The sequence below is a fragment of the Corvus hawaiiensis genome, chromosome 2 (assembly GCF_020740725.1).
Source record: "Corvus hawaiiensis isolate bCorHaw1 chromosome 2, bCorHaw1.pri.cur, whole genome shotgun sequence".
NCBI lineage: Eukaryota > Metazoa > Chordata > Aves > Passeriformes > Corvidae > Corvus > Corvus hawaiiensis.
Genome location: NC_063214.1, coordinates 33,277,493 through 33,300,599, shown reverse-complemented (window position 1 = coordinate 33,300,599; position 23,107 = coordinate 33,277,493). Strand labels below are relative to the sequence as shown.

Below are 23,107 nucleotides of genomic sequence, written 5' to 3'. Positions count from 1 at the left end.
GACAAAGACCCTGCTCACTCGCTCATCAGCAGGGGATTCAACCCCAGGGCACCACCCCTTCCTGACAACTCATGTTTGAACTGTCCTGTGCAAGATCCAGCTCCACAGGAGGTGCAGAAACTAAAATCACTCCCTTTCTGCATTCTATGCCAGAAGGACAGAGCCAGTCTGTGAGATACACAGCAGGGTAGATTTACGTCCACATAAAGTGCACAGTCAGCCAAGACCTTATGGCTCAGCTACACCTGTGTGCAGTAGATGATGCTCAGAGGAATCAGTCTCCATGCAGGGCTCTGAGTTCTCACCCCATACTGGTGATGGCACAATGCTGCTGGAGGACAATCCAGTGCTGGAGGAAAGGAATGCCAGTGACACAGCTCAGATACAGAGTTTGCTTCTGCTCACTCCTCCCAGGTGAATGCTGTCACAGAGTCCAAACACACATCACAGTACCCAGATTTGTGATTTGTACTTTATTTTCATTCTTTTTACAAGCAAGAAAATACCTGGATTAAAACAATCAGAATTAATCAGACACCCCAAAGAATTCACCAGGTAATGGCTGTCAGGATGAGAAGCAGAGGTTAAGCTGGAGGTAGTCCTGAAATCCAATCTGAGACATGTCCCAGCACCAGTATCCCGAGCACTGAGATGTGACTTTCCAGGTGACACATCTCATTACACCAGGAGCAATAATACAGCACTCCCCCTGTCCAAGGGCATCTTGCACTAGTGGGATCCCTGTGAGCTGAAGCAGTGGACAGGAAGGAAGCAGTCCAAGTTCCTGGAGAAATGAGAGCAGAAGAGAGAGTAACCCAGAGAGCAAATAATATGACCCAAATTAGTAACTTTGGTATGCTAACAGCTAGGGAGCACAGGCTCTCAGTAAGGGCTCTAAAGGAAAGGGTTTCTCTGGTTTGATCCAGTATCCTCATTTTACCTCAGCCCCTCCCCAGAAAGAGAAACTCTCCATTCCCAAACATAGTAAGCTGAAACTAGTACCATGAATTCTGCTTAGGGAGTTTCAGATACAGTCCTAGATGAAGGGAACATGCTGAATCAGAGATACATAGGGCTCCAGGGGGACAGAGAGAGGTGGCTGGGGTGCAGAGGAAGCACACAAGGCTGCTGTATGGGGTCTGTACAGGGGGCTGAAGCAGGGATTTGCACCTACCTCAGACGCAGAAGACATTATAGTCAGCCAGGGCCTGCTCCTCTGCAACAGAACAGGACAGATCTAAGTTATCCTTGCACAGAGCCAAGTGCAAACACCCAGGCAGCCCTGGCACCCCATGGCTCCACACTGACCTGGGTTGTAGTAGTCATAGACCCTGACATGGCCTGGCTTCAGGTTGGTCACCTCAATCTCCTGCTCCAGATGCAGGACATAAGTGTCAGAGATATGGCTCAGCTGGGAAAGAAAATAAATGACAGTTCACTTATGAGCTGTTCTTTTTATTCCCCACCTGAATTTGATCCTACTAAATGACAATAATAATTCTGTAGACTCAAACACTGGACTTCAAGATGAATCTTGAGTATCCTGCTCTGCTAGCTCTGGTCCTGGATTCTCCCAACAACTCTGGCAGTGACCTCCACTCCTGCAGCTTCTCTAGCAGCACAGACATTACCTTGTCCAAGTAGATGGCAACACCTCCTTGTGTTTTCTCAGTTCTTCTCACAGAGTGCCCATGCTGCAGCTAGGACAGGAGAGCAGAGGAAGCAATTTAGTTTTGTCTTTTGAAAGGTAAGTGTGAGACATCCTGACAAGGTTTATCTAAGTTTAAGTGAGCAGATTCTCCTTCACTCACTTCCAAATGCATTTTGGACTCTTATCCCTTCAGGCTGATTTCCCTGCAGGGCCACTCAGCTCCTGCAAACCCCAAGGACAGGAGCCTAGGCTACTTAGCTGACAGGGACATGCTGAGCAGATTGGGCCAGCAGTATCACCATCCTCAAGACCCAAAGAAAGAGCCAACAGTATGTGTTCAAGTTTGTTGTGTGGCAGAGGGGAAGGGATGGTGAGATTGCTCAAGAGAGAGACAGGCAACACCTTCCTATGCAACCTTCCCCTCTCCTGGGGCATGGATGGTCCCACTGACACCACACCCCCATCCTGATTCCACACTTCTTACAGACATCCCGGATCCCGGAGCCAGGGTAAATCCAGTCAGTAGGGACACCTCCAGAATCACCATGTTGGAAGTGGATTTCTTCCCATTGTACCTGGGGGAGAAGATTAAAAAAATAGTCTCTCCCAGCTTCCCCTTCCCTCCACCACCATCCCCTCTGTGCAGTGCCCTGAGCCAGGCAGCCCAGCCAGGGGCCCAGGCAGTCACTGCTCCCTCTCACAGGGGCAGAGGATGGCTGCACTGCACTAAGCATCCCCAGTCTGAGCTGACTACTGCACTCCTCTCTCCAGCAGGAACTAAGGCTCTCCATCTGGCCCTCCTGCTGAAACTGCTGGTGCCTCCACTGCAGCCAAGAAGCACCCCGGGCTCTCCAGCCATGCCCAGCTTTCCTTCCCAAGTGGGACGAGATCTTTAGAGTCACCTGACATCAACATGCACAGTAACAGAGAGTGTATTGTCCTTGGTGCAATTGACTGGCTCAGTTTTCACTTGCAAGACAAAGGATGTTGAGTCTTGTGGAGAGGGTGTGTTGTACCTCAGCACCATCTGCAGGGAGAGACAAAAAGACAGACTAAGACAGGGATAATTAGTTCAATATAATCTATCACCGTTTTTTCCACTGGCTACTCTACTCCTCAAGATTGGAACGGACAAATGCACACTCATCCCAGTACCCCAAATAAAGGTCATTCAGATTGCAATCCTTCCATGGGCTCCTTCTCAAACTTTCAATTGTGACTGTGCAAGTCAGGCACACAGCAGTAAGGCCACTACAAAACATCTTCATCTTCCAGGACTCTTGAAAGCCGTGGAAGCATCATTGTCCTCATATTTGGACAGGTTCTGTCTCTGTTTCCTCCCACACACAGGGTTATTGCATTGGCACCAGGCTGAGATCAAAGCACACTTCCTTCCACAGAGGTGCAACAGAGAGTTTTGGTTTTTCCAAGATGAGGAGAGGAGGGTGGTCACAGCAGAGTGTGTGGGAACCTACCCGAGTAAAGACACAACAGCTGCCGTGGGCCTGCACCAAGAACTTGCCCGGAACCTCTGTCAGTGCCGCCTCCTGTACCAGCAGCCGGTTCCGGTAGGAGACTTGGAACTTCTTCCCAAAGCCTCCATGGGACCTCACCCTCACTTCTGCATCCCCTTGCGTGCTGTATGTCAGTGCTGCATACTTAGCCAATGCCTGCAAGGCCACTACTGTGTCCTGAAAAGGAAAACGCAATTACATGTGCAGCTCTGACATCCAAAGACACCTGAAATCGGCGTCCTGAGGACCTCCATATCCAAGGGCTCCTCTCCCCAAAGCATTTACACTCTCATACATTGTGTGCAGATCTCGCAGAGGTTCTTCCTCAAGAAACATCCCCTTCCCTGGCCATGAGTTACCTGTGTTGAGGCAAAGCCTCCATAGGCATTCTGCTGCCTGGTGAGCCAGGCCACGATGCCAGAGGCCGTGGTGAGGTCAGACTCTGTGACATTTGGCTTGGAGAGCAGGGCCTGGAGGATGTAGGCTGTCAGCTCCACATCCACAGACACAGGCTGTGACCAAGGGCTGGTGCTGGTTCTGGGCTTGGATGAGGTCTGACTCCAGTGAATCTGCCCATCTGGGAAAGGAAGGTAGTAGAGGGAATCTTGAGGGATATCAGGAAAGAAATCCTGTGGCCTAGCCGCCTAGACACAGTGGCTTGTATCTGCAGAGACCATTGGGTAAACACCTTTTGGCTGGGTCATCACATCACTGGGTCAGCTGAAAACCGATGTATTTTGCAATACCCAGCACTCCATATTCCACACCAAGGTGACATACAAAAACTAATACGCCAATAATCTGCATATGCATTACCTCCCAGTTGTCCAAATTCTGCATTGTCCTGTTTGCCAGGTCCACTTAACTACCTGATACTAGCTAGCTGTCCACTGGCCAGCCCTGAGGGTCAGAGACATGGGGCAGCTTGCTTTCCTCTCTGACATTTTACAGTCCCGCGCAGGAAAGCCCAGGTCTCCCAAACCCCAACCTCCACTTCAGGTACTGGAAAAGGGTAAGAGATTTGAAGGAAATCAGCACCCACCCCACAGTGCTGCCAGCACACGCCATGAGCTCATACACTGGATGTCTAAAAACTCTCTTTGGTGAAAGGCCTAGAGGGTAAGGCTCTGCTCCTCCCAAGCTGCAGGCAACAAAGCGCTCAGAAAGGTCACCAGTCCCTTCTCTGACGTTCCCCTGGCACTGAGGTCCCCGTACCTGCTCTGATCGCCTTTCGCTCAAGCACATCAAGGAGCTCTTGGGCGCGCTGAGAGTCCTTAGCCAGGGCGAAGGTGTAGGCCAGCAGGGCCTGGGTGTAAGTGCTGGCAGCCTTGGGGAGGGCAGGAGCGAGGCAGCCCAGAGCCCTGCGCACCACCGGGCTCTGCAGGAGAGAGGCACATGCTGCTGGTCACACACAAGCCCCTGCGAGGCAGGCAGACACTGCGACACCGAGAGAAGCATGCACTGGCACGTGCCAGCACGGAGAGCACCCCGCTCATTCACTCAGGGGACTCTGTGCACAGAGCTGCACTCTCTGCACCCATGCAGCACCACCAGCAGCATCTCCAGCCCTTGGTGCAAGGTGCTTGACAGACCTCCCCCCTGAGCTGGGTTTGGGCTTCAGCAAAGAGAGAGCATTTCAGTGCTCTCTCACTGAAATGAACACCTTTGCTGCTGGAATAGCATCGCCACGTCTTACTTTCCCAGTCCAAACACAACAGCGAAACCACACAACTGCAAGTGCGTACACACAGCCTGCTGAGCAGGGTGACTGTGTTTAATTCACCTTCACGGTGAATAATTGCACTAATGGTGAAAAAAAGGCCACCTGAAGGACAGCTATTGCCAGAAAGAAGGTTAATTTCCACCTGTCTTCCTTTTCTTGCCTAAGCGCACTGCTTTCAGTTCCACTGAAAAGCACTGCTTTTTCACTTTTCTGATTTCCAGAGAACTTCACTTCTTAGTGTCTACAACTGTGTTTCTCCATCAAGTTAATTGGTGTTTTACTTGCCAGTACCACAGCCTAGTAACTAGCTACAATCCTTAGCACTTGTAAGAGCTCCTTCTTGTTATTACCTAAGCGTGCAGATCCAGCTGCCCTACAGCACTGCTTTCCCAGACTTCTGCTTTTTTTGTGAAGCTAAACCCTCTTAGGAGTTACATTATGTCTATTTACTTGACGATTTACATGAGAGCAGCTCCACCCACCTCACAATCAGCCTTCAGCTGTGCGGGACCGGCAAGGGGATGGGAGGTGAGGGGAGCAGGAATGGACAGCTAATTCCTGGGAAATGGCCAACACAGTATCGAGCCGTGAAGTCCAATGGTCCCCAGCAGTTTAACCTCACCTTCTCCCCGGCAGCAATGTCCTCCTCAAGAGAGTGTTCTTCCTGAGAAGTTGTAAAATCTTCCTCACCCACTCTATTACTTTGCCCACAAGTCCCTCCAAGGTGCTCTGTTGCCTCCCCCAGTGTTACCACTAAGCTCTTTAGGATTCCGATCTTAAGGCAAGAGCATGGCAAAGAATCCCAGTATTTACCTCTGGTGTTTCTCCTGCCTCCAAGTATGCAGCAGTGATGTAGGCAGCCAAGGGGACTTCTCCATCTATGCCTCCCTAAAAAAAGCATAGACATCCAAAAAGCTGGGAAAGTTAAATAGGCAAATACTGAAGCTTTTTAGGAGAGGTCTCACCTATCCCAGGCTTGCTCCCTCACAAGAAAGCACAACAACATAGGAAAGTGAATTTAAACAATTACCAGCACATTTGGAAAGAACTGCTTGGTGTTGTCCTCCAAGGTGCACTGGCTCCTACCTTCATGTATGTGTGGAAAAGTTGGCCCACATTTTTGAAGCAACCACTGGGCAGCTGGTGGAATTCCAGCCAGGTGAGAGCAGCTTGGATAATCCGGTTGTCCAGATAAATGTATGGCTTAGCTTGGACAAAGCATTTAACCACAAATGCAGTCAGCCTGATTGAGAACAGAAAAAAAAGGCATGAAAGAAGGAAGAGAGAATCAGAGAGAGATCATGAAAGAGCAGGAAGAACGAGTGGAAAGAAAGAATCTAAGCAGAAGTTGAGGAAAAAGAAAAAAAGTGGGAGTTTGAAGCTGGTGGGTCTCTCTTTACCTATTGTGCTGTTTCTAATGTGCTGGTCCGAGGTCAGTTCATCCCAAGGACAGCTGCCTACCCATGGGATGCCCTAGTCCACAAAGCTTCTGGAACACTTTGGATCCAATAGGACAGCAAGGGTTTAATGCTGGAAGCAGAAAGCTGCCCACCTCCTGGCTGTCAGAGAGCAGGTAGACAGCAGGGAGAGAGCCCACAGCTTACCAAGTATTGCCATACTCATCCTTGATACCAAATTCACTATAGGAGCCATCAGGGTGCTGATACTGCAGCTGTATCTGGTACCCTGGGAAGCGGGATAGGACATGAGTGCTCACAGTGGTATTTGCAATGAAATCACTGTGAAGGAATGGGGTGGTTGAGTGCTCCAGGTGGAAGGGGAGTAGGCACCTGGGACTGTTGGACACAGAGGAAGGCAGAGGGGCAAGGTGGGTCTGTGGTACTCACCACTGCGCAGGAATCCTGTAGCCCTGTCCTTGATCTCAGGGCTCAGCTGCCTTGTCTTCTCCAGGTACTGCAGCACATAGACAACGGGGGCAAACAGCACCATGTTCTGCTCCCCACAGCCGTGGGGCATCTGCACCAGGTGGCCCAGGTTCTGCAGTGCCGTCCCCATGAGGTCCCCTGAGACAAAACGTAAGCACCCTGACCACCTCCTGGGCAGTAGGATTCACCTCCTCCTACCTGTGACCAGTTCCCAGCAGTGCACCAAGCTAGGTAGGCCCCAGCACAGCAGTGCGGGGACACCTCTGTCCTGCCACCTTACCAGTTCCACTGTGCCTCTCATATGAACTGTACCCATTCCCACCCTGGCAGGGAAGCTCATTAACACAACACTCTCTCCCTTGCTGAATGTTTTAGGTTGTCAGTAATCAGGAAACACAGCCACACGCATGGGAAGAGCATGGCAGTGGAGCCTTGGAAATCTCAGAAGGAGTGTGGGGGAGTTTGGGTTTGGGCTTTCCTAGGGCTAAACTCAGAGATATGGGATTTGCAAAGGTACTACCATAGCTTCATTCCTTACCGGTGACCGAGACGGTGGCTCTGACTGAACCTTCAACCACATTTACAGGCAGCACCAGGGACACAGACTCCTGTGCTGGACTCCCTGACACCAGTTGGATAAGATGTGGAGAGGACAAAAAGAAAGAGATTCTGATTAAAACAGCTTTCAAAATCCCCAGAAACTGTTCAAGGCTTCTGTGATAACTTCCCATTTTCCCGTCACAGAGGCTGTACATCACTTCAAAATCCATGTCCCGTTCCACCCTTAGCTTCCTCCATCCACCTCACGGTGACTGTGCTGTCCTAACAGCCTTCTTTATAAAGAAGATTTACTCCTGGAAACCCTCAGGGATCAAAGCCACCTGTTCTTCTCTACAGAAGTTACTCCATCTCGTTTTAGATTTCAGTTGCAGGCTTGTGTTCTCAATGCACCTCATGCTCTCAAAATCATCTGATGGCCCCATCATACACCATGAAATTCAATACAGGAACAGCAATCCTAAGCCATGTCCTCCAGCCTCACCATGTTCAGTAGTGTGGTTTTATTTCCACAGGTGAAAAAGGCCTCAAGCTGTCACATTAGCGCCAGGGATGTTGATGGAAAAAGACCAGACCTCCCCCCATCTTTGCCTAGGGAAAAGCCCTAGCTGGTACCACAATTGGAGTATGCTTCTGTAGCTTCATCATGTGGACAGAGAAAATAGTTCAACAAGTGGAAATACCCAGAAGGTGGTTAGGCAGGAAGAGGGGGATGAACAGGGTGAAAGAAGAAAACAATCCATCTACCTTTTTCAGGACACAGGATGGAGCTGTGAGCCTTTTCTACCAACACTCCCTCTGGCTGTTGGAGCACATAAAAGTAGCATTGTAATGAGCACCCAGGAGAGAAACGGGATTACAAGTGGATTAGAAGAAGGTATGTTCAGAATCCTGGTTTGGGGTGGACAGTCAACTGGAGTATCATCATTATCACACAAAAATGCAAATCATTTTCACTTCAGATCAGAAACCAGCATGCATTTTCAGAATATCCTAACTTCTGAATGCCTGTGAAAATGGTGCTGTAAGATTCATCAGAGAACTCAGGAGGCAAGGACATAAAAGAGTGTTTAAAGTTTTCTATGGTATGAAGTGGAGGACACCCCTCTACCTCTTATGTCCATCAGCTCTCACGGTCTGGCCCAGCTCAGGCCCTGAGATGATAATTACACATTTTGAATAGCAAGGGGTAACTCCCAAAATTAACATGCACAAAATTTGGGCTTTGCACAAAGCCTACTTTGAGGCTTAAGTAACAGAACAGCTTGACTGACCCGGACTTGAATGAGTTTGATGATTGTGTCTTTCTGTCCTTGTTTTGGGACGAATGGTATCTCTTCACCACAGAGCTCTTTGGTGGCCACAGCCTCTGTGCTAAGGCTGATGTTCATGAGCCCTGAAAATAACACACATTTAGGTGCATGACACCCTCTGAGGAAACACTTCCCATTAATACAACAGACATCACCTGCTGACAAGAAGAAATTGGATCACAGCCTTATACGTTCCTGTGCCTCCTAGCACAGGCTTGTGAGTAACCATGACCACAGGAAAAGTGCAAAGAAGTACTCTCTGGGTAACAGAGCTAACAGCTCCTCACTCTATGTCAGCCCTTACAAAACATCCCCACCTTGGTCCCACCCCTTCCCAGTTCCACCACCCCACCTTCCTGTGCTTCTCACCCAGTTGCTCAGCTGTGATATTCCACTGGAAGGTCTTGGCTTCCCCAGCACACAAGCAGCTGCTGTAGACACAGTCTTTGCATGGCTCCAGCTGGAAGTGTGCAAACTCCTCCAGGGTCACTTGGATCTGAAGGGGCAGCAGGGATGGCAATAAATAAACATGAACAACACAAAAAGGAAGCCTACTGAGGGTGGAAGCAGGGGCACAGCCTGAGGGGAATACACACAGATTGTTTGAACAGACAGGGATCAGGCTGGAAAAGCCAAAGCCCTGGCAACCTGGCCAGGGTTATCAAGGGCAACAAGTGTGTCTGTGTTTGTGCTTGGGATTGCCCCAACCCAGGTGCAGGACCTTGCACTTGGCCTTGCTGAACTTCATGGGGTTTGCACAGGCCCAGCTGTCAAGCCTGCCAAAGGTGCTTCCTTATTTCCCTTTTTAAAAATGGGGGTTATGTTTTCCCTTTTCCAGTCAGCGGGAATGTCACTGGACTGCCATGACTTCTGAAAGGGGATTTGGAACTGGATGATCTTTAAGGCCCCTTCCCCTGTAATTCTATGATCACAGGCCACAGGTGTCAGCCATGTCCCACTCTTCTTGCAGAGGCCATCAGGGCTCACCTACCTTCATGCATTGCTGCAGGTTGTTGAAGACTGTGGCCTTCAAGTTGAAGGTCTCACCCTGGACCACAGAAGATGGCAGTGGGAGCTCCACAAGAAAGGGCTTGGAAACAATCAGCCGGGAGGCTGGAGCAAATCCAAAGCCATTATGTCCTGTGCAGAACATTCCTGCTTTCCATTCTGTGATGGTGTCAGGCACAGTGACAGTGACACTCTTGTTCCCACTGGGACTGCAGAGAAGTAGATGGCGACAGAAGCGTTTAACTGAATGATGCTGTTCCACACCGGGTGACCTGCTCTGTGTCCTTCTCTGCAGAGCACCCCATCCCCTCACCTCAGCCTAACCCCTACTGAACTTACAGCCCTTTAGGGTTGCCAGAAAGTCCTTGTGGGGCAGGGACCCCTGCCTCAGGTGCTCATATCGACAGAACACTTGGGTCAATAGGTCACATGGCTGCAAGATGCCATCAATCACAGACAGCACTTGCCCTTTGCACGTCTAAAAATGGCTTACAGGTATCAGCAGTTTTATTCCTCTTGGCCTAGAGATGGAGAACCAGAAACCAGAAGAGCAACAGGACTAGCAGCAGTAGGGCTTAACAGATGAGGCTGATCCAGCCATTCACTGTCCTGTGAGACACTGACAGCTTAAAGCCCAACATGAGGGCAGGGCAGAGACTTGTCCTGTGCACATGTCACAGCTTTTGAGTGGAGCAGACTGTTCTGCAGCTGCCACCACACCCGACATAAAAAGCAGCCTTAGCTAAAGATACTGGTACTATTTGGCTTATTTTGTCATGCATGTACAGGAAGGCAATATACACAACACAGAAACCTTTTGGTGGCTCAGATCAGCCTGGTGAACAAGTCACAGAGGAAATAGCTGCTGCTGGGGATGAAGAGATGGATGTATTTGTGAGGACAGTGGAGGTGGGAGAGGGCAGATGTGGGAGGATCTGGCCTGAGCATTTCAGTCTTAAGAGAACAGACAAGAAAATCTTGAAGTCTCAGATGAAAAATCTCCAAAAGCTCTCTCAGCAGACCCTGTGTACACACTGAGCCTTTCTCACAGGACACAATTTTCAGTCCTATGAAGGACTTCTATGGACATCAGCTTCCCCTGGATACCATGATACATCTGTGAGCGCATTTGGGGAAATGCAAGCCCACAGGGCTACCAAAACCAGAGTGTAGGCAGTAAACTAAGCTGTTTTGCTGCACCTCACCAGCTTTCCTATCTTTCTATGCCAGACACCTCTCATGGACGGCCACCACTTCTAGTAGAAGCAAATGCCTTAAATGCATACATCAGCTCCAGTAACGAACAGCCTGACAGGTGTGAGCCCATGACATATGTCCTTAAGTTTCTTGCACAGATGCCTATGATCTAAACTCAATTGCCCCTGCTGCCACTCCCAGCCACACAAAATGACCCAGACTAAAGCCCCACTGCTCAGTTTACTCACCCCACAGAATACAAATCCCATAGCCAAGTTTGGGGGAAATGCTTGTGTACTTTCTCTTCAGCTGAAGAAAAAGGTGGAAACATAGTGGGCTGAAAGGTTGATGTCAGGTGCTCTGTTGGAAACAGCAAAGACCTAGTCACCACAGTGTCCTCGGGTCCTGGTTAAGAGCAGAGGAGCTCCAGCACAGCTCAGGCTGCAGCAAATTGAGTCAGCTCTTGGGAAGCATGGCAACAGAACAAAGGGTGCTGTCCCAAATTTTAAAATCTCTGGCCTCATTTCAAATGTCAGAGGTGCTTTGGGCTTTACTTGCATGTGGAGGCACCATGGGACAGGCAACCTTTCCCTCACTTCAGAGATAAAACCTGGGATCCAGACATCCCACTAACAGCCCTCACATCAGCCCAACAGGTTTAGGGACAGGAAACCTTCTTTCTCCTCCATTTGCACTTACAGCAAGCGCTGCCTCTTGGCTCAAACCCAGGACTGCTTTCACATGAAAGACTAAGCCTCCCATGTAAGAAGAAACAGCTGGCAAATGCTTACTGTTATACACTTTATGGGGCTGGGCAAACATCAACATGGGCCTGGAAATAAACATTCCTGTTTCCCGCAGCACAGTTGTCAGTGCAGTGGTTGGACACACTCTGGGTTTCTTGATATTGGTGTTGGACATAATTTTCAACCCCATTTCCTGTAGGAAAAAATTAATCACCAGAAGATTGTCCTCTCCTCTCTGCCCTCTGCCCTTGTGCCTTCCTGTCCCCTCACACAGTGGGGGCTTGGCTGTCCTCTGTGTTCTCTTGCTTCATTTTAAGAGGGAATAATTCAGATCCCCAGCAATGGGCAAACAAGGTCTTCTAAGGTAACTCATCTGGTCTGAGTCAGCCAAATATAGTCCTTTTCAAACACATGGTCATTTGGGTACTATGCCTTCTCAGCTTGCAGGGTGCAATTGCTCATGCTATGAAGATTAAACAATTTGTGTGAAATCCAATTAAAGTAATGAATAATCCTTGGCATCCTGAGTCATGCAACCCAAGTGTGGCAACCACACAAAGATTTTTCCTTATACATTTCAAGTCACTTATTCAAATAACAAGTGAGTTACAAGAGCCTAAACTGCACCTGTTCGCTATCCTATCTGCAGTGGCATCCCTTGGATATTGGTAAAGTCAGGGGCCACACTTCCCTCATGAATTATCTCAACCCACCCAATCAACCATTTTTACCCGGAATGCCGTAAACACATCAGGCTCATCAGAATTTAGGAACCTGCATGAACGATCATCTTCAGACACTTGGTGAGGATACCTGGAGTTATAAACAGATGAGAACAGCCCATAGATCTGGGAAAGCAAGAAAAAGAAAAAAAAAAAAAATCAGTGCAAATTAAACCTGGCATTCCCTTCCTCTCACACATCCAAGGGCTGTTTGAGTTGCCTCTGGCTACTGTGTATGAACATGTGCCAGAAAGCCCAGGATCGCTGACAGTCTTCCCAGGCCCTCCTCTGATAGTGCCCGCACAGAAGCTGTTTTACCACTGAGTGATGCTCAACCTCTTCCTCAGTCCCTAATCCCTGCCCATCCACACTGGGAGCGCTGCTGATCCCTCCGGGCCAGCCGTGCTTTGAGTTTCCTGGAGGTAAGCTCTGCACAGGTGCAGTGGCCTCCTTCCTGCCTCATTTTCAGTAGTGGAGGGAAGAATTCAGAGCAAGCTCACTCACCGAGTGGCTGCTCAGTTCTCTTCCTGGCTTCACCCAAAAGGCGCTTGGATCAGCAGCCCAGACAGCACACGTGGACCCAGGAGCTGCCTGCAGGCGAAGGCCGACCTGTGAGCCAGGAAGAGTCTCCAGCGCTGAGAAGCCGAGCTCCACCTGCATGGGAAGAATGCAGGCAATGCCTGAGTGACATTTCTGAGGGTGGCCCCCCTACCACTTCCCGAGCAGGGAAGGGACCTACATGAAGAGAGTTTCCAAAGACCTGCCTTGGACAGAGACCCAAGGAACCTCCCAAGGACCCCGAGAAGGTATTTTAAAACCACACAGAGGTTCTAACAGGAAAGATGGCAGAGGGGGAGCCATCAGTGTGCACATGGAGACATTCTCATGTCAGAGTGCTGTTCTCTCTTCTTTACCAGCAAACCAGCCAGCCATGGTCACACACCTCACACTTATGGAGCCCCTTCTTCCAGAGCCCCAGATCAAAAATAAGCCTAGTGCTTATCTCCAGGCTCTTTGTGGGATTGGACCCAGTTTCCTGAAACTCTTCCTGTTCTTGCTTGAATCTGACTGTCTGTGGCAGACGAACAGCTGTGGAGCTGTGAAACAGGGGTAATGCCCTCTCTGAAGTTCAACTTTGGAGTGCAAGACACAGCCAAGAAAGCAGATTCCCAGGGATGCCACAATGACCAGATGCACTCAGCCCTTTCTGGATGGCAGGTAAAATCCACTTCTTCCATCATCCACTTCCAGATGTCATCCCAACACCACATACTAACAATTCTAAGTGTCTGCTGCAGCACAACTGCAGCCCTGAGCTCTCCTGAGAACCACACGAATGACCTGTGCTGGGCTGGATTATCTCTGATCCTACCAGGCTGCAGTTGCCTATGGAGACAGACAGCAATTCTCTGCCTTTCCGAAACATTGCAGCAGCCCCCACAATGCTGAGCACACACTTGCTCCAAACAGCCCAGCACAGCTCACCAATCACAAACTGCAGCTCATGTGACAGCATCCCACACAGGATCAGCTGCACACAGCTACACAGCTCTCCTGTGTTGCAGCAGACACATTCAGGCACAGCCTCAGACACAAACCCTACCTTGTTTCTGAAACACTCCGAGATGCTGAAGATGGCAGAATCAGCAATGATTTTTCCGTTGCGGAAGATAACATAAACAACAAGTCTTGGAGCTGGGGCATAGGTCAAGCTGAACGTAAGAGGGATGGAGAAGAAGCCCTCCAGCACTAGATGGAGAAGAGAGGGAATAAGAGGAAGTAGATTTGGTAGTGAAAATAGAGTCTGATCAGCTTTGCCATTCTGCATGTGCCTGTTGAAATCCTTTCCTCCTTTACTGAAGTCTTTCAAGACCAAAGAGATTTCTGGAGACTACTGAAACAATCAATATATCTCTGGATCTGGATCCAAGACCAGCAAAAGAATTTTCTGTTTATTGCCTTGAGGACACAAAACAGTACTTTGGAGCTCAAGCTTGGCTCCACTAAGAGTGAGAGTGTCAGATGTCTTTCAAAGCCTCCTCTCACCCAACATCTCCCATCCCATCACCAGCAAAGAGGTGACCTTGTGCCAAAACACTTATAATTCAGGTTTTAAAAAACAAGAGCTGGAGAATTAGGCAACAGTGGGTGAACAGACATCAAAATTATAAGCTGTGGCATCCTAATGACCCACATTATTTGTAGACACAGCTGCATGGAAGGTAAGGCTACAGTTTCATGCTGCTTGCAGGAGCAGAAACAAAAGGAGACTTTGAAGACAACAGAGGATGAGTCTATGGGCTAGGAAATGCTGAATATTCTTCTCTTGGTACAGAGCAGGAGGGCAAAGGGAGCATAAAATCTGGAAAGGCACAGTGCTCTGAGGCAGCACACAAGTGGTGAGCCACCCCTATGTTGCAGGGAGGCTTATGCCACTTATCCAAATAAGAGTGGATGCCACAGACCACTGAGTTCTTGCTAGACATGGCACTGGGGAGTGCACTTACGCTGTGGCGGCCCAGCCCAAACAGTCTGCTGACCTGCGTGGACTATCCCTCTTTTCCCTGTGACCTAGGGAAGAGCACAGAAAGGGATAGTCACATAGCCTTTGAGATCACTATGATGATCAAAGTAACCCTGAACTTAAATGGGGAGATTAAATGGGGGTGGGGCAAGGGATATTGGCTTTATTTGCTCTCAGCTAGTAAGGAGAGCACAGGGATGCAGTGATGTGGGGGAGGACAGGTAAGGCCAGTACCTGCCCTGCACTTGTGCAGAGCCTAAAAGAAAGGTTCTGCCTTCCTTGCTATTACTGCAGTCCCAGAATTGAAATTGGGATCCAGCCCCATGGTGACTGGATGAACTCCCCATCCTGGCCTGAGCCAAATCTATTAAATATCAGGCTTGAACCTCTAAGAGATGCCGATTTGGGCCTTCAGCTGTCACCCACTAGCACTTCCCCAGAAACTCACAAAGTAGGAGAATATGACACGCTTGGGCCCATGTTCCAGGTCTTCCTCATAAATTCTGAAGTCCACCTGGACAGACTGCTTTTTGCCACAGGGCATCGTTTCTGGCACACGGGCAATAGAGAGGAAGCTCCTGCTGGTGCTGTAGAATGGACGTATGAAAAAAGAGGCTCTCTGGTAACTTAAATCAACTGTCCCAGGCTCTCTATCCGAATCTTGATGTAGGACACTTGCCTGGTGAGACAAAAAAACCAAACCAGTTAATTTCTCTAGTTAAGCAAGTCAGCTGCAAATCACTTTGGTACGATGATGTGAACAACACCAAAGGACAGGTCTCTGTGTGGAGGGCTCATGAGGAAAGCAACTGGGACCTGGAGAATGAGCTCTCAGAGGGAGACAAGATCCAGGACATGCTGAAGTTTTTTAGGTTTGAGTTACTGTCCCTCAGGAAGGAACAAGGAAGATGTCTGTGGGGCAGTAAATGGCTCTGACACGCACGCATACCCTTGCCACAAGACACACCCTTCCTCACTTACCTCCAGGGAGGCCAAGGTTCTATTCCAGGCAGATGTATCCAGGCTAAATGAAGCTGTCCCAGAGTCCCCAGTGATGTACTTCTGCCTAAATTGGTGCTCACCACAGTTTACTAAGAGGAGGACTTCTTTGTTCTTCAGTGCCTTGCCTTGGTAATCAATTACTTTCATCTGAGAACATCATGAGGAGCAAGAGAGGTACAGAAGAGTCCAATCAGCAGACAGAATTTCTGGCTTCCCCAATTCAGGGGCAGTGTTTCCAAGGACAAGATCACTCTTTCAGTCACTAACAATTTTATCAGCACTGCTACTGGTCCTGCCATATTACCACTTGCACTGCCATGTTCATTCACAGAATCACAGAATCACAGAATGGGTAAGGTTGGAAGGGGTCACAGTGGGTCATGTGGTCCACTCCACAGCAGGAGGCATCCTGGCTGCTGAAATTCCAAATGTTTGGGTTTGTGCCCCACATATTAATGCCTATAGCTGCTCCCCCTCATGGGTTATTTGGTAAATGGCAGTCTTGGGTGTTAATCTCACATCTTGCAATTCAAGAGTTTTGTGTCTGGGAGTCATTTGTGCCCTCCCAAGCCTCTGGCTAGAGACGAGGTCAGAAAAGACAGTAGGTAGCAATCACTGTGAAAGTATTGCTTACGCTCTCCCCTTCAAAGGACTGAAACTGGGAATTACCTTTCCTCTGTACATCTGTCCAGGGTGGTAGTAAGAATTCACATCATCAAACAAGGCCATCCCACCAATCCTGGAGATGAGTAATTTGTGGGAAGCATTGACCTGTATCTCTGAATGAAAGCAGCGAGACAGAAACATGAGAGAGGGAGCAAGAAAACCAAGCAGTCCTCAGCAATTTCCCTGCAGAGTGACCCCCTGGTAATACTGATGGACATGTTCAGCTGCACACACATTTCACATCACAATGGTGACCTGCCCAAGACTCTGGGTATCTGGTTTTCCTCCCACTTAACTTCTGGCTTTTAGAGAGCTTCATCATCTGACACCGCAGGCACTCTGAGTGAGTGTGTCATGCCATCAGGAGCTTCTGGCTCTGTCTCTATCTGTGAAGTTAGATAGCAGGCCCCAATGGGCTCAGAAGGCTCAGGTCCCTTGCTAGCCTGAAAGTCTCCAGTGCTTTTGGTAAGATTAGCACATCTTCACATGCCTCTTTCCAGGCATCAGAAATTCCAGAGTTACCTGTGGCATCCTCTACCAGCGAGGCCTCTGCAACTATGCTGTCCCGATAGTACCGAAAGTCTTGGCTGAAGGAGGACAGGCTCACATTTGTGAAGAAGCAGCCTGCCTCATCTGTCTGAAAGTACAAAGGGAAGAAACAAGGTGAGGCACTTGGGTTAGAAGTTACAGAAGTAGCACAGGAACAGTGGTGCAAAACCCCTGCTCTCAGAGAGCTTTGCCTTTTGGCATCGCAGCTCAGGATGTGGAGCAGGCACAGGATAAGAGGCCCAGTCACAATCATCAGACACAGCTGCTGAGAGGCAGCACCAGTAGCAGTGGCCAAGCAGCCAAATCAATGGGTTAACATCGCTATTATTTCAGCTAAATCACCCAGCAGCCTTGTCTTACCCTGAGGCTGAGCACAAATATCTCTGAATATGGTTCAGCTCTTCCTAAGCACCTCACCTGGTTGCTGAATTTGTGACAGAGATCAGGTTTGGAAGCACTGGGCAGGAACGGGGCTATCTTCTGACAAAGGCTCACGTGAACCATCCCCTGGACGCTTTTCCCACGGGTGTATCTGTTTGGGGGAGCAGAGAAAGGCAGAGACAGTCACACACAGTAGGAGAACTCATGGATTGTTTTGCACAGCCCCAGAGACCACTCACTGCCAGATAGTCACAGTATAGCACAAGAGTGGCAGCCATACAGCAGGCCCAGGAGTCCTGACCCAGTAAGCAGGGTCAAGCCAGGGCTCTGCAGTGATGGGGGATGATGGGAGATCTGATATCATTAGCACCAAACTAAATTATTTGAGGTAACTAGAGTGTTGCAGGTTCTGACTGCACTATACATCAGCATCACCTGCAATACACCCAGGATGTGCTGGAGGCATTCATCATCTTATTAGCAGAAACATGGGTGATTAAGAAAGTACCTTTTATTAAGAAATCACCTTTACATGGGGCTGCCTCTAGTGTTGTCCTTGGACTACACCTGAGGCAATTCCTTTTTGCCTCCCTCTAGTTTCCATTTGAACATAATCAGGAAAAGCTTCCCTTCATTTCCCATGAGCTTGTTCTTCAGGGAGATGAACACCAATTATCTGCCATGTCCTGTCCCACAAATGGGTGCTTGTCAAAGGGTAGGCTGTTCCCCCAGGTTTTGTTTGTAGAGGTTTGTGGAGTGTTTTTAGAAAAGAGTAGAGTATCAGAATGATAGTTACAGGAATGTTTTGTGTTGCCCCAGGGTGCAGACAGCTGCCATGGAAGATTCTGCCTTCCTGTACTGAAGTGTAGCAAACTTGCCCTTAGCTTCTCATGGTTACCCAGCCAGCCTGTGCACTTCAGGCCAGAAATTAACACATGGCCGTCCCTCCAGTCAGAGTCCTCACCTGCCACATACCCGGAGCGGGAAGGTTGTATCTAGTGCATAAATCTGATTTGGTGCCTCAAAGATCACTTCAAATTTTGGCAGCACTGGAAGAGAAAAACAGAGAACTGTAGGAAACACAGGCCAGGGACAGCCTTCACAGAGAATTAACATGAAGGCAGACTATGGTGGAATAAGGTGCAGGAAATAGAGAAGGAAGGTGGTGAGAAGGGGAAAGGGAAAATTTTCCATGTATCTTTAACAGATTTGTGTGTAGGCCCTGGATGATTTGCTCCTTCCCAAACTAAAACCAAACATGCCCATGTCCCTGCACTTTTGACAGCTGTTTTCAGAAGACTGGCCTCCCAACACAATTGATTAGGTAATAAAATTGAGGTGAGAGGGCACCAGACTTCATATTCTCTGGAAAAGTCCATCCTAAATTGCCTTGTTTTATCTGACTCCGAGATCCATAGGAATCAGCTGTGTCAAAGGTCTGGGGCCATGCACAACACTCTTCCCACACAGTGAGCCCAGGTCTCAAAATGGTCTCCTCTCCAGAGCTCAGCTCAGACTCTTTTCTATGACAGATGCTACTACTTTTCCCATTTGCTCCTAGGATGGCTAGCAAGGAATAAACACCCTGCTTCCTGGACCAGGAGTGCAAGGTCCTCTCTGCAGCTCAGACAAACCCCCACGTGCTCATACCATGCTCCTTAACAGAGAAGCTGCCGTAGGCTCTGGCACTGGTCACGTTGATGACGTACATTCCCAGCAGGGGCTCGTCACTCAGCTGGAAAGACAGGTCTGCAATGCCATCCTGAGGCACCACATTCTGCCACCGCTCTATCTGGTTGTTCTTAGGGTCCTGCACCCACAAGAAAGAAAGGGTTGCTCCAGCATCTCACTGATCCACATCCCATGGAAACTGAGCTTCAGGATTTCAGTGTTGTAGGCTACCAGGTTCTACAGCAAAGGAGTGAGGTTTGGTATAGACTGATCAGGAAATTTTGAAGACATGATAAGTGCTCGGATTCTGCTCCCAGCATCTGAGCCTTCTTCTGCACTTATTTAAATTCTGATCTTAAGGAAAGATTCTTCACAGTTCTAACTTTCTTTCATAAGTGTCTAAGTTATCTATTTATACTCTTGCAAGTCTAGAACAACAGATTTCTACTGAAATACCTGGGAGCATAACCTTAAGTAAGTGCATAAAAAAGAAGCTGAAAGCAGTATGTTAGTTTAAGAATCTAACATCTAACAACAAAAAAAGAAGGGCTACTATTCCTCTCAGAGGTCTGTAAAATCTACTGGAAATTGAATATGAACAGCTCAGTGAAGTGACTGCCATCACCATTACTCTAACATGAGATTTCAGCATCACTCACCTGGAGAAAAAGGGAAATCTGGGGAAGAAAAAAGGAAAAAAACATTAGAAGAGAGAAACACATGCCAGCACCACACACAAGGTTCTTCAGACTCAGAGCCCTCTCTGAAGGGTGTACAACTGGTAACTTGGAAACTTAAGAGCACTGACAACAATACAAAGTAAAACAAATGCCACTAAAAAGGAGAAATACCTGATGGGTTCATTACAGTAAGGTCTGAAGAAAGGGAAAGGAAAAACCAGTCTGGAGGTCACACAGCACTTGCTAATGACTTCCTGACAGAAAAACTCAGAAGTCACCACCCAAACACACCTAGCTCTGGTTCAGCTGCAGTCTTAAAGGGGTTACAGAGGTATAGGATCCCTTAATTTGGAAAGAACCTCTGAATCCAACATTCTGCTGAAACATGTCTTCCTGAGCAGATTGCTCATAGCCTTCTCCAGCAGGGTTCTGAACATGTCCAATGATGAAAATGCCTTCTCTGGACATGTTCCCATATTTTTGCAATGAACAGGTTAGTCCTAATGTCTAAGCAGCATTCCAGCTTGTTGGGGGCAGATTAAAAGCACCCTTCTCCACAAGAAGGAAAACCCGATTTACAAACTATTCACTCCCCCATGACACCATCACATCAGGAATCAATATGTCCCCTACTTGCAGCTGCGTGGCCATTCTACCAGGATGAGCAAGAGACATGCACACTTCTGCCACCGTCCTGAGCTGCCAGCTTTTACTGGAGTTACTGCTCCCCTCTGCATACTCATAAAGCCTACCAGGGATGAATGTGAAAAACTTGGAGCTTTGGCAGATGAGCAGGGTAGAAAGGAGGTAGGATCCGCGCATGGTCCAAGGCAGCCTCTTGCACAGCCCCCCAGGACTCGCTTACCGAATCATTGAGTGCGAGGAATTCCTCATCCAGAGTCACAATGCGAAATCTCACTGAAGGCAAGGAAATCAGGGAATATATTATCAGATCTCAGTTTTTCCCTACAGACCCCTTCTCGTCTGTTTCCCCAGCTCCTGTCTCCATCCTAGACACTCTTGTGGTAACATCTGACACGAACAATCCCACATGTAAGGTACCGTGGACATGGTTATCATTGCCTACTGCCTCCTGCAACTCCACAGCCATCACAAGCTGGACATTGCAAACACTGAAAACACCACTCAGCAAGAGACGTGGTCTCAAAGCCTTCCACGAGGACTGTTCATGCATTTCAGGGTATCACAGTCTTTCCATACAGTGCAGAAAGCCTGGGACCCACAGTGGCTCCCATTTGCATCTCACCTGTCTGCCCTGGTTCATAGATGGGCTTGTCTGTTTGGATGATGGTGCCATTCCTGGCCTTGCAGATCAGGACCTTTTTCTGCTCCTCGACATTGACCCCATCTCCTGTGATGGTCAGTTTGACAGTGGCAATCTCCTCTGTGCCATCAGCTGGAGGGGCAACCTGTACAGACAGAGAGAGCACACAGGCCCCAGGTAATCTTCTGAGAGTAAAGTGGAAGAGTTAACGAGTTTCTTCCCGCTATGCCAGGATGCTCCCAACAATCTCTGAAACCAGATCATACCCAGATCTCACACAGTCCTACATGAACAGCAGGAGGCCCTGCATGTCATGGAATCTGTCCTTTTTCCCACTGGTGACAAGCAAGCGCCTGACGCTTTTGAGTCTTCAGACTTGTTCAGGAAAATGGGCAGATGACAAGAAGGTGGGAGATGGTAGAGAGAATCAAAAGAGAGAGACTGAGCAGGAGACAGCCTCAAATGCTAGGCCTTCACAACGACCCAGCACTTAGAAGCAAGAAATCCAAAGTAGAAAACACAACCAGAAAGACTCTGGAAGCCAGAGACCCCAGCAGCCTCAGCACAGAATATACAATATAACAGATGGGATACTGCTTAGACATGTCTGCCTTATCCCAGATCTTTGCTAAGTTCTCACCAGCAATAAATAACCTCTAAGATGCTGTTTATGAACAACAAGCACATCCATTTCCATCCAACTAGTCTTCAGTAGCTCCCAAGAGCTGAGTTGCTGCCTGACTTCAGGTACTACAGAAACTGCAGTATGTCCTGCAAGACACCATTTCCCCAAGCTTTAGCTGTGAACCTGCAAAAGTCCTTCAGGAAGAGCTAAATCTGTTTCATCTGGTCTATAATGGAGGAGAAGGACACAGGTGGTATCCAGAACTCTGGTAGATTTTAACGAATGTAAATTCCATTTAAAAATTAGATTCAGAAAGGAAATTCAGTGCTAACCAACAGATACTGTGCTGGGCTATGCATCCCTAGGCACCACCCATTCCCCTTCCTGAAAGGCTCACACCAAGACAAAGTAGACACTATCCATGTCAGCCCTGGCTAGGGAGGAACACAAGCGTTTTCCTGAAGGGAAAATCAGCGATGGCATTAGCCTGGGGTGGCTCACCCAGAACTTAGTGCACAGGAAAGTCTTCTTCTTCTGGATGGTTTCTTGCATTAAGAGCTCCCATCCTGCAGAGCGCTGCAAGGCCAGATTCACTTGAATCTTTACGTCATGGCAGGTGATATGGAGGCAGGCAACCTGGGTGGATGGGTACCGGAGAGCTGCAGGGATCACCACCAGGTAATGTCTGTGGCACGGGATGACAGCAAAGGTGGTGTCAGTTTGAGGTCTCAAGAGGTGCAAGAAAGCTTCCCTGCCGTGGCCCACTACTGCAGAATCCCTCAGCAATGTGCCATGGCTTCCACCAACATTCAAAAGCAACAGTGAGCCCAGAAAAGTGGTTGCTTCGCTGAAACCTGAGAAGCAGTTTCTACTTGATTAGGTTAAATATAGCCCTATAATCTTTTTCAAACCCCTTACTCCAGTAATCTCCTGAACTCTCCAAAAACATCCCATGCAGCCTTCGGAAGAAGTGGTTTCATAACCTGGCAGTCTAGACACCAGTGATCTGATTTGGCATAGCAAGTGCTGAGCAAACACCTCTGGGCCTAAAAAGTCTCTTCTCTGACCTGGCAGTCCCCCAAAAAGCTGACTTGTATTGACCTGCAGGAGTCAAACTAAGGCACGGGAGGCAAAGTATATGACTCAGCTACTCCTTGGGGTGACCTGATAGAGCAGGAAGCATGAGAGCTGATGGCATGGGATGCGGTCCATCTAGCTAGTCTGATGCCTTCATGAAAGAGACTGAAACAGGAGTTCAGCATCACTCACAGTTGGTGAGAAGCAGCTGCAGCATGGAACAGAAGGCTCAGGAGGATGGCTATCCTCATCCTGGGGATTCTTGCTGCCCAGTCTCAAATGGCTCTCTTCCTCTGAAACATCTGAGGCTGTTTATGGGGGAGTAATTT

The 23,107-nt window shown here is 48.7% G+C and overlaps 1 protein-coding gene across 1 annotated transcript; it reads right to left on the bottom strand.

Moving 5' to 3' along the window:
* Positions 1-453: 453 nt before the first annotated feature.
* On the bottom strand, positions 454-23,029 carry LOC125321152 (alpha-2-macroglobulin-like protein 1). Its single transcript, XM_048293546.1, has 36 exons — positions 22,971-23,029; positions 22,203-22,569; positions 21,059-21,221; positions 20,657-20,709; positions 19,771-19,788; positions 19,091-19,250; positions 18,405-18,489; positions 17,477-17,591; positions 17,033-17,147; positions 16,514-16,623; positions 15,824-15,991; positions 15,291-15,521; positions 14,826-14,889; positions 13,922-14,067; positions 12,823-12,972; positions 12,328-12,444; positions 11,642-11,789; positions 11,099-11,210; positions 9,637-9,862; positions 9,015-9,141; positions 8,607-8,728; positions 8,080-8,134; positions 7,313-7,396; positions 6,736-6,912; positions 6,493-6,574; positions 5,975-6,131; positions 5,702-5,776; positions 4,381-4,543; positions 3,525-3,742; positions 3,127-3,342; positions 2,554-2,678; positions 2,136-2,226; positions 1,632-1,700; positions 1,309-1,411; positions 1,175-1,216; positions 454-784 (listed from the first exon to the last, which is right to left on the bottom strand). The coding sequence occupies exons 1-35, from the start codon at positions 23,027-23,029 to the stop codon at positions 1,176-1,178; spliced, it is 4,512 nt and encodes a 1,503-aa protein (XP_048149503.1). The 3' UTR covers positions 454-784; position 1,175.
* Between the last annotated feature and the right edge of the window lie 78 nt (positions 23,030-23,107).

Excerpts from the sequence above, each read along its gene's own strand:
- LOC125321152 (XM_048293546.1), bottom strand. The coding sequence starts at position 23,029 with ATGAGGATAGCCATCCTCCTGAGCCTTCTGTTCCATGCTGCAGCTGCT. Across the intron at positions 11,790-12,327 it reads ATGTGTTTACGGCATTCCGG|GAAATGGGGTTGAAAATTAT; the intron begins GTAAAAATGGTT and ends TTTTTCCTACAG. Across the intron at positions 6,913-7,312 it reads AGCCACCGTCTCGGTCACCG|GGGACCTCATGGGGACGGCA; the intron begins GTAAGGAATGAA and ends GTTTTGTCTCAG.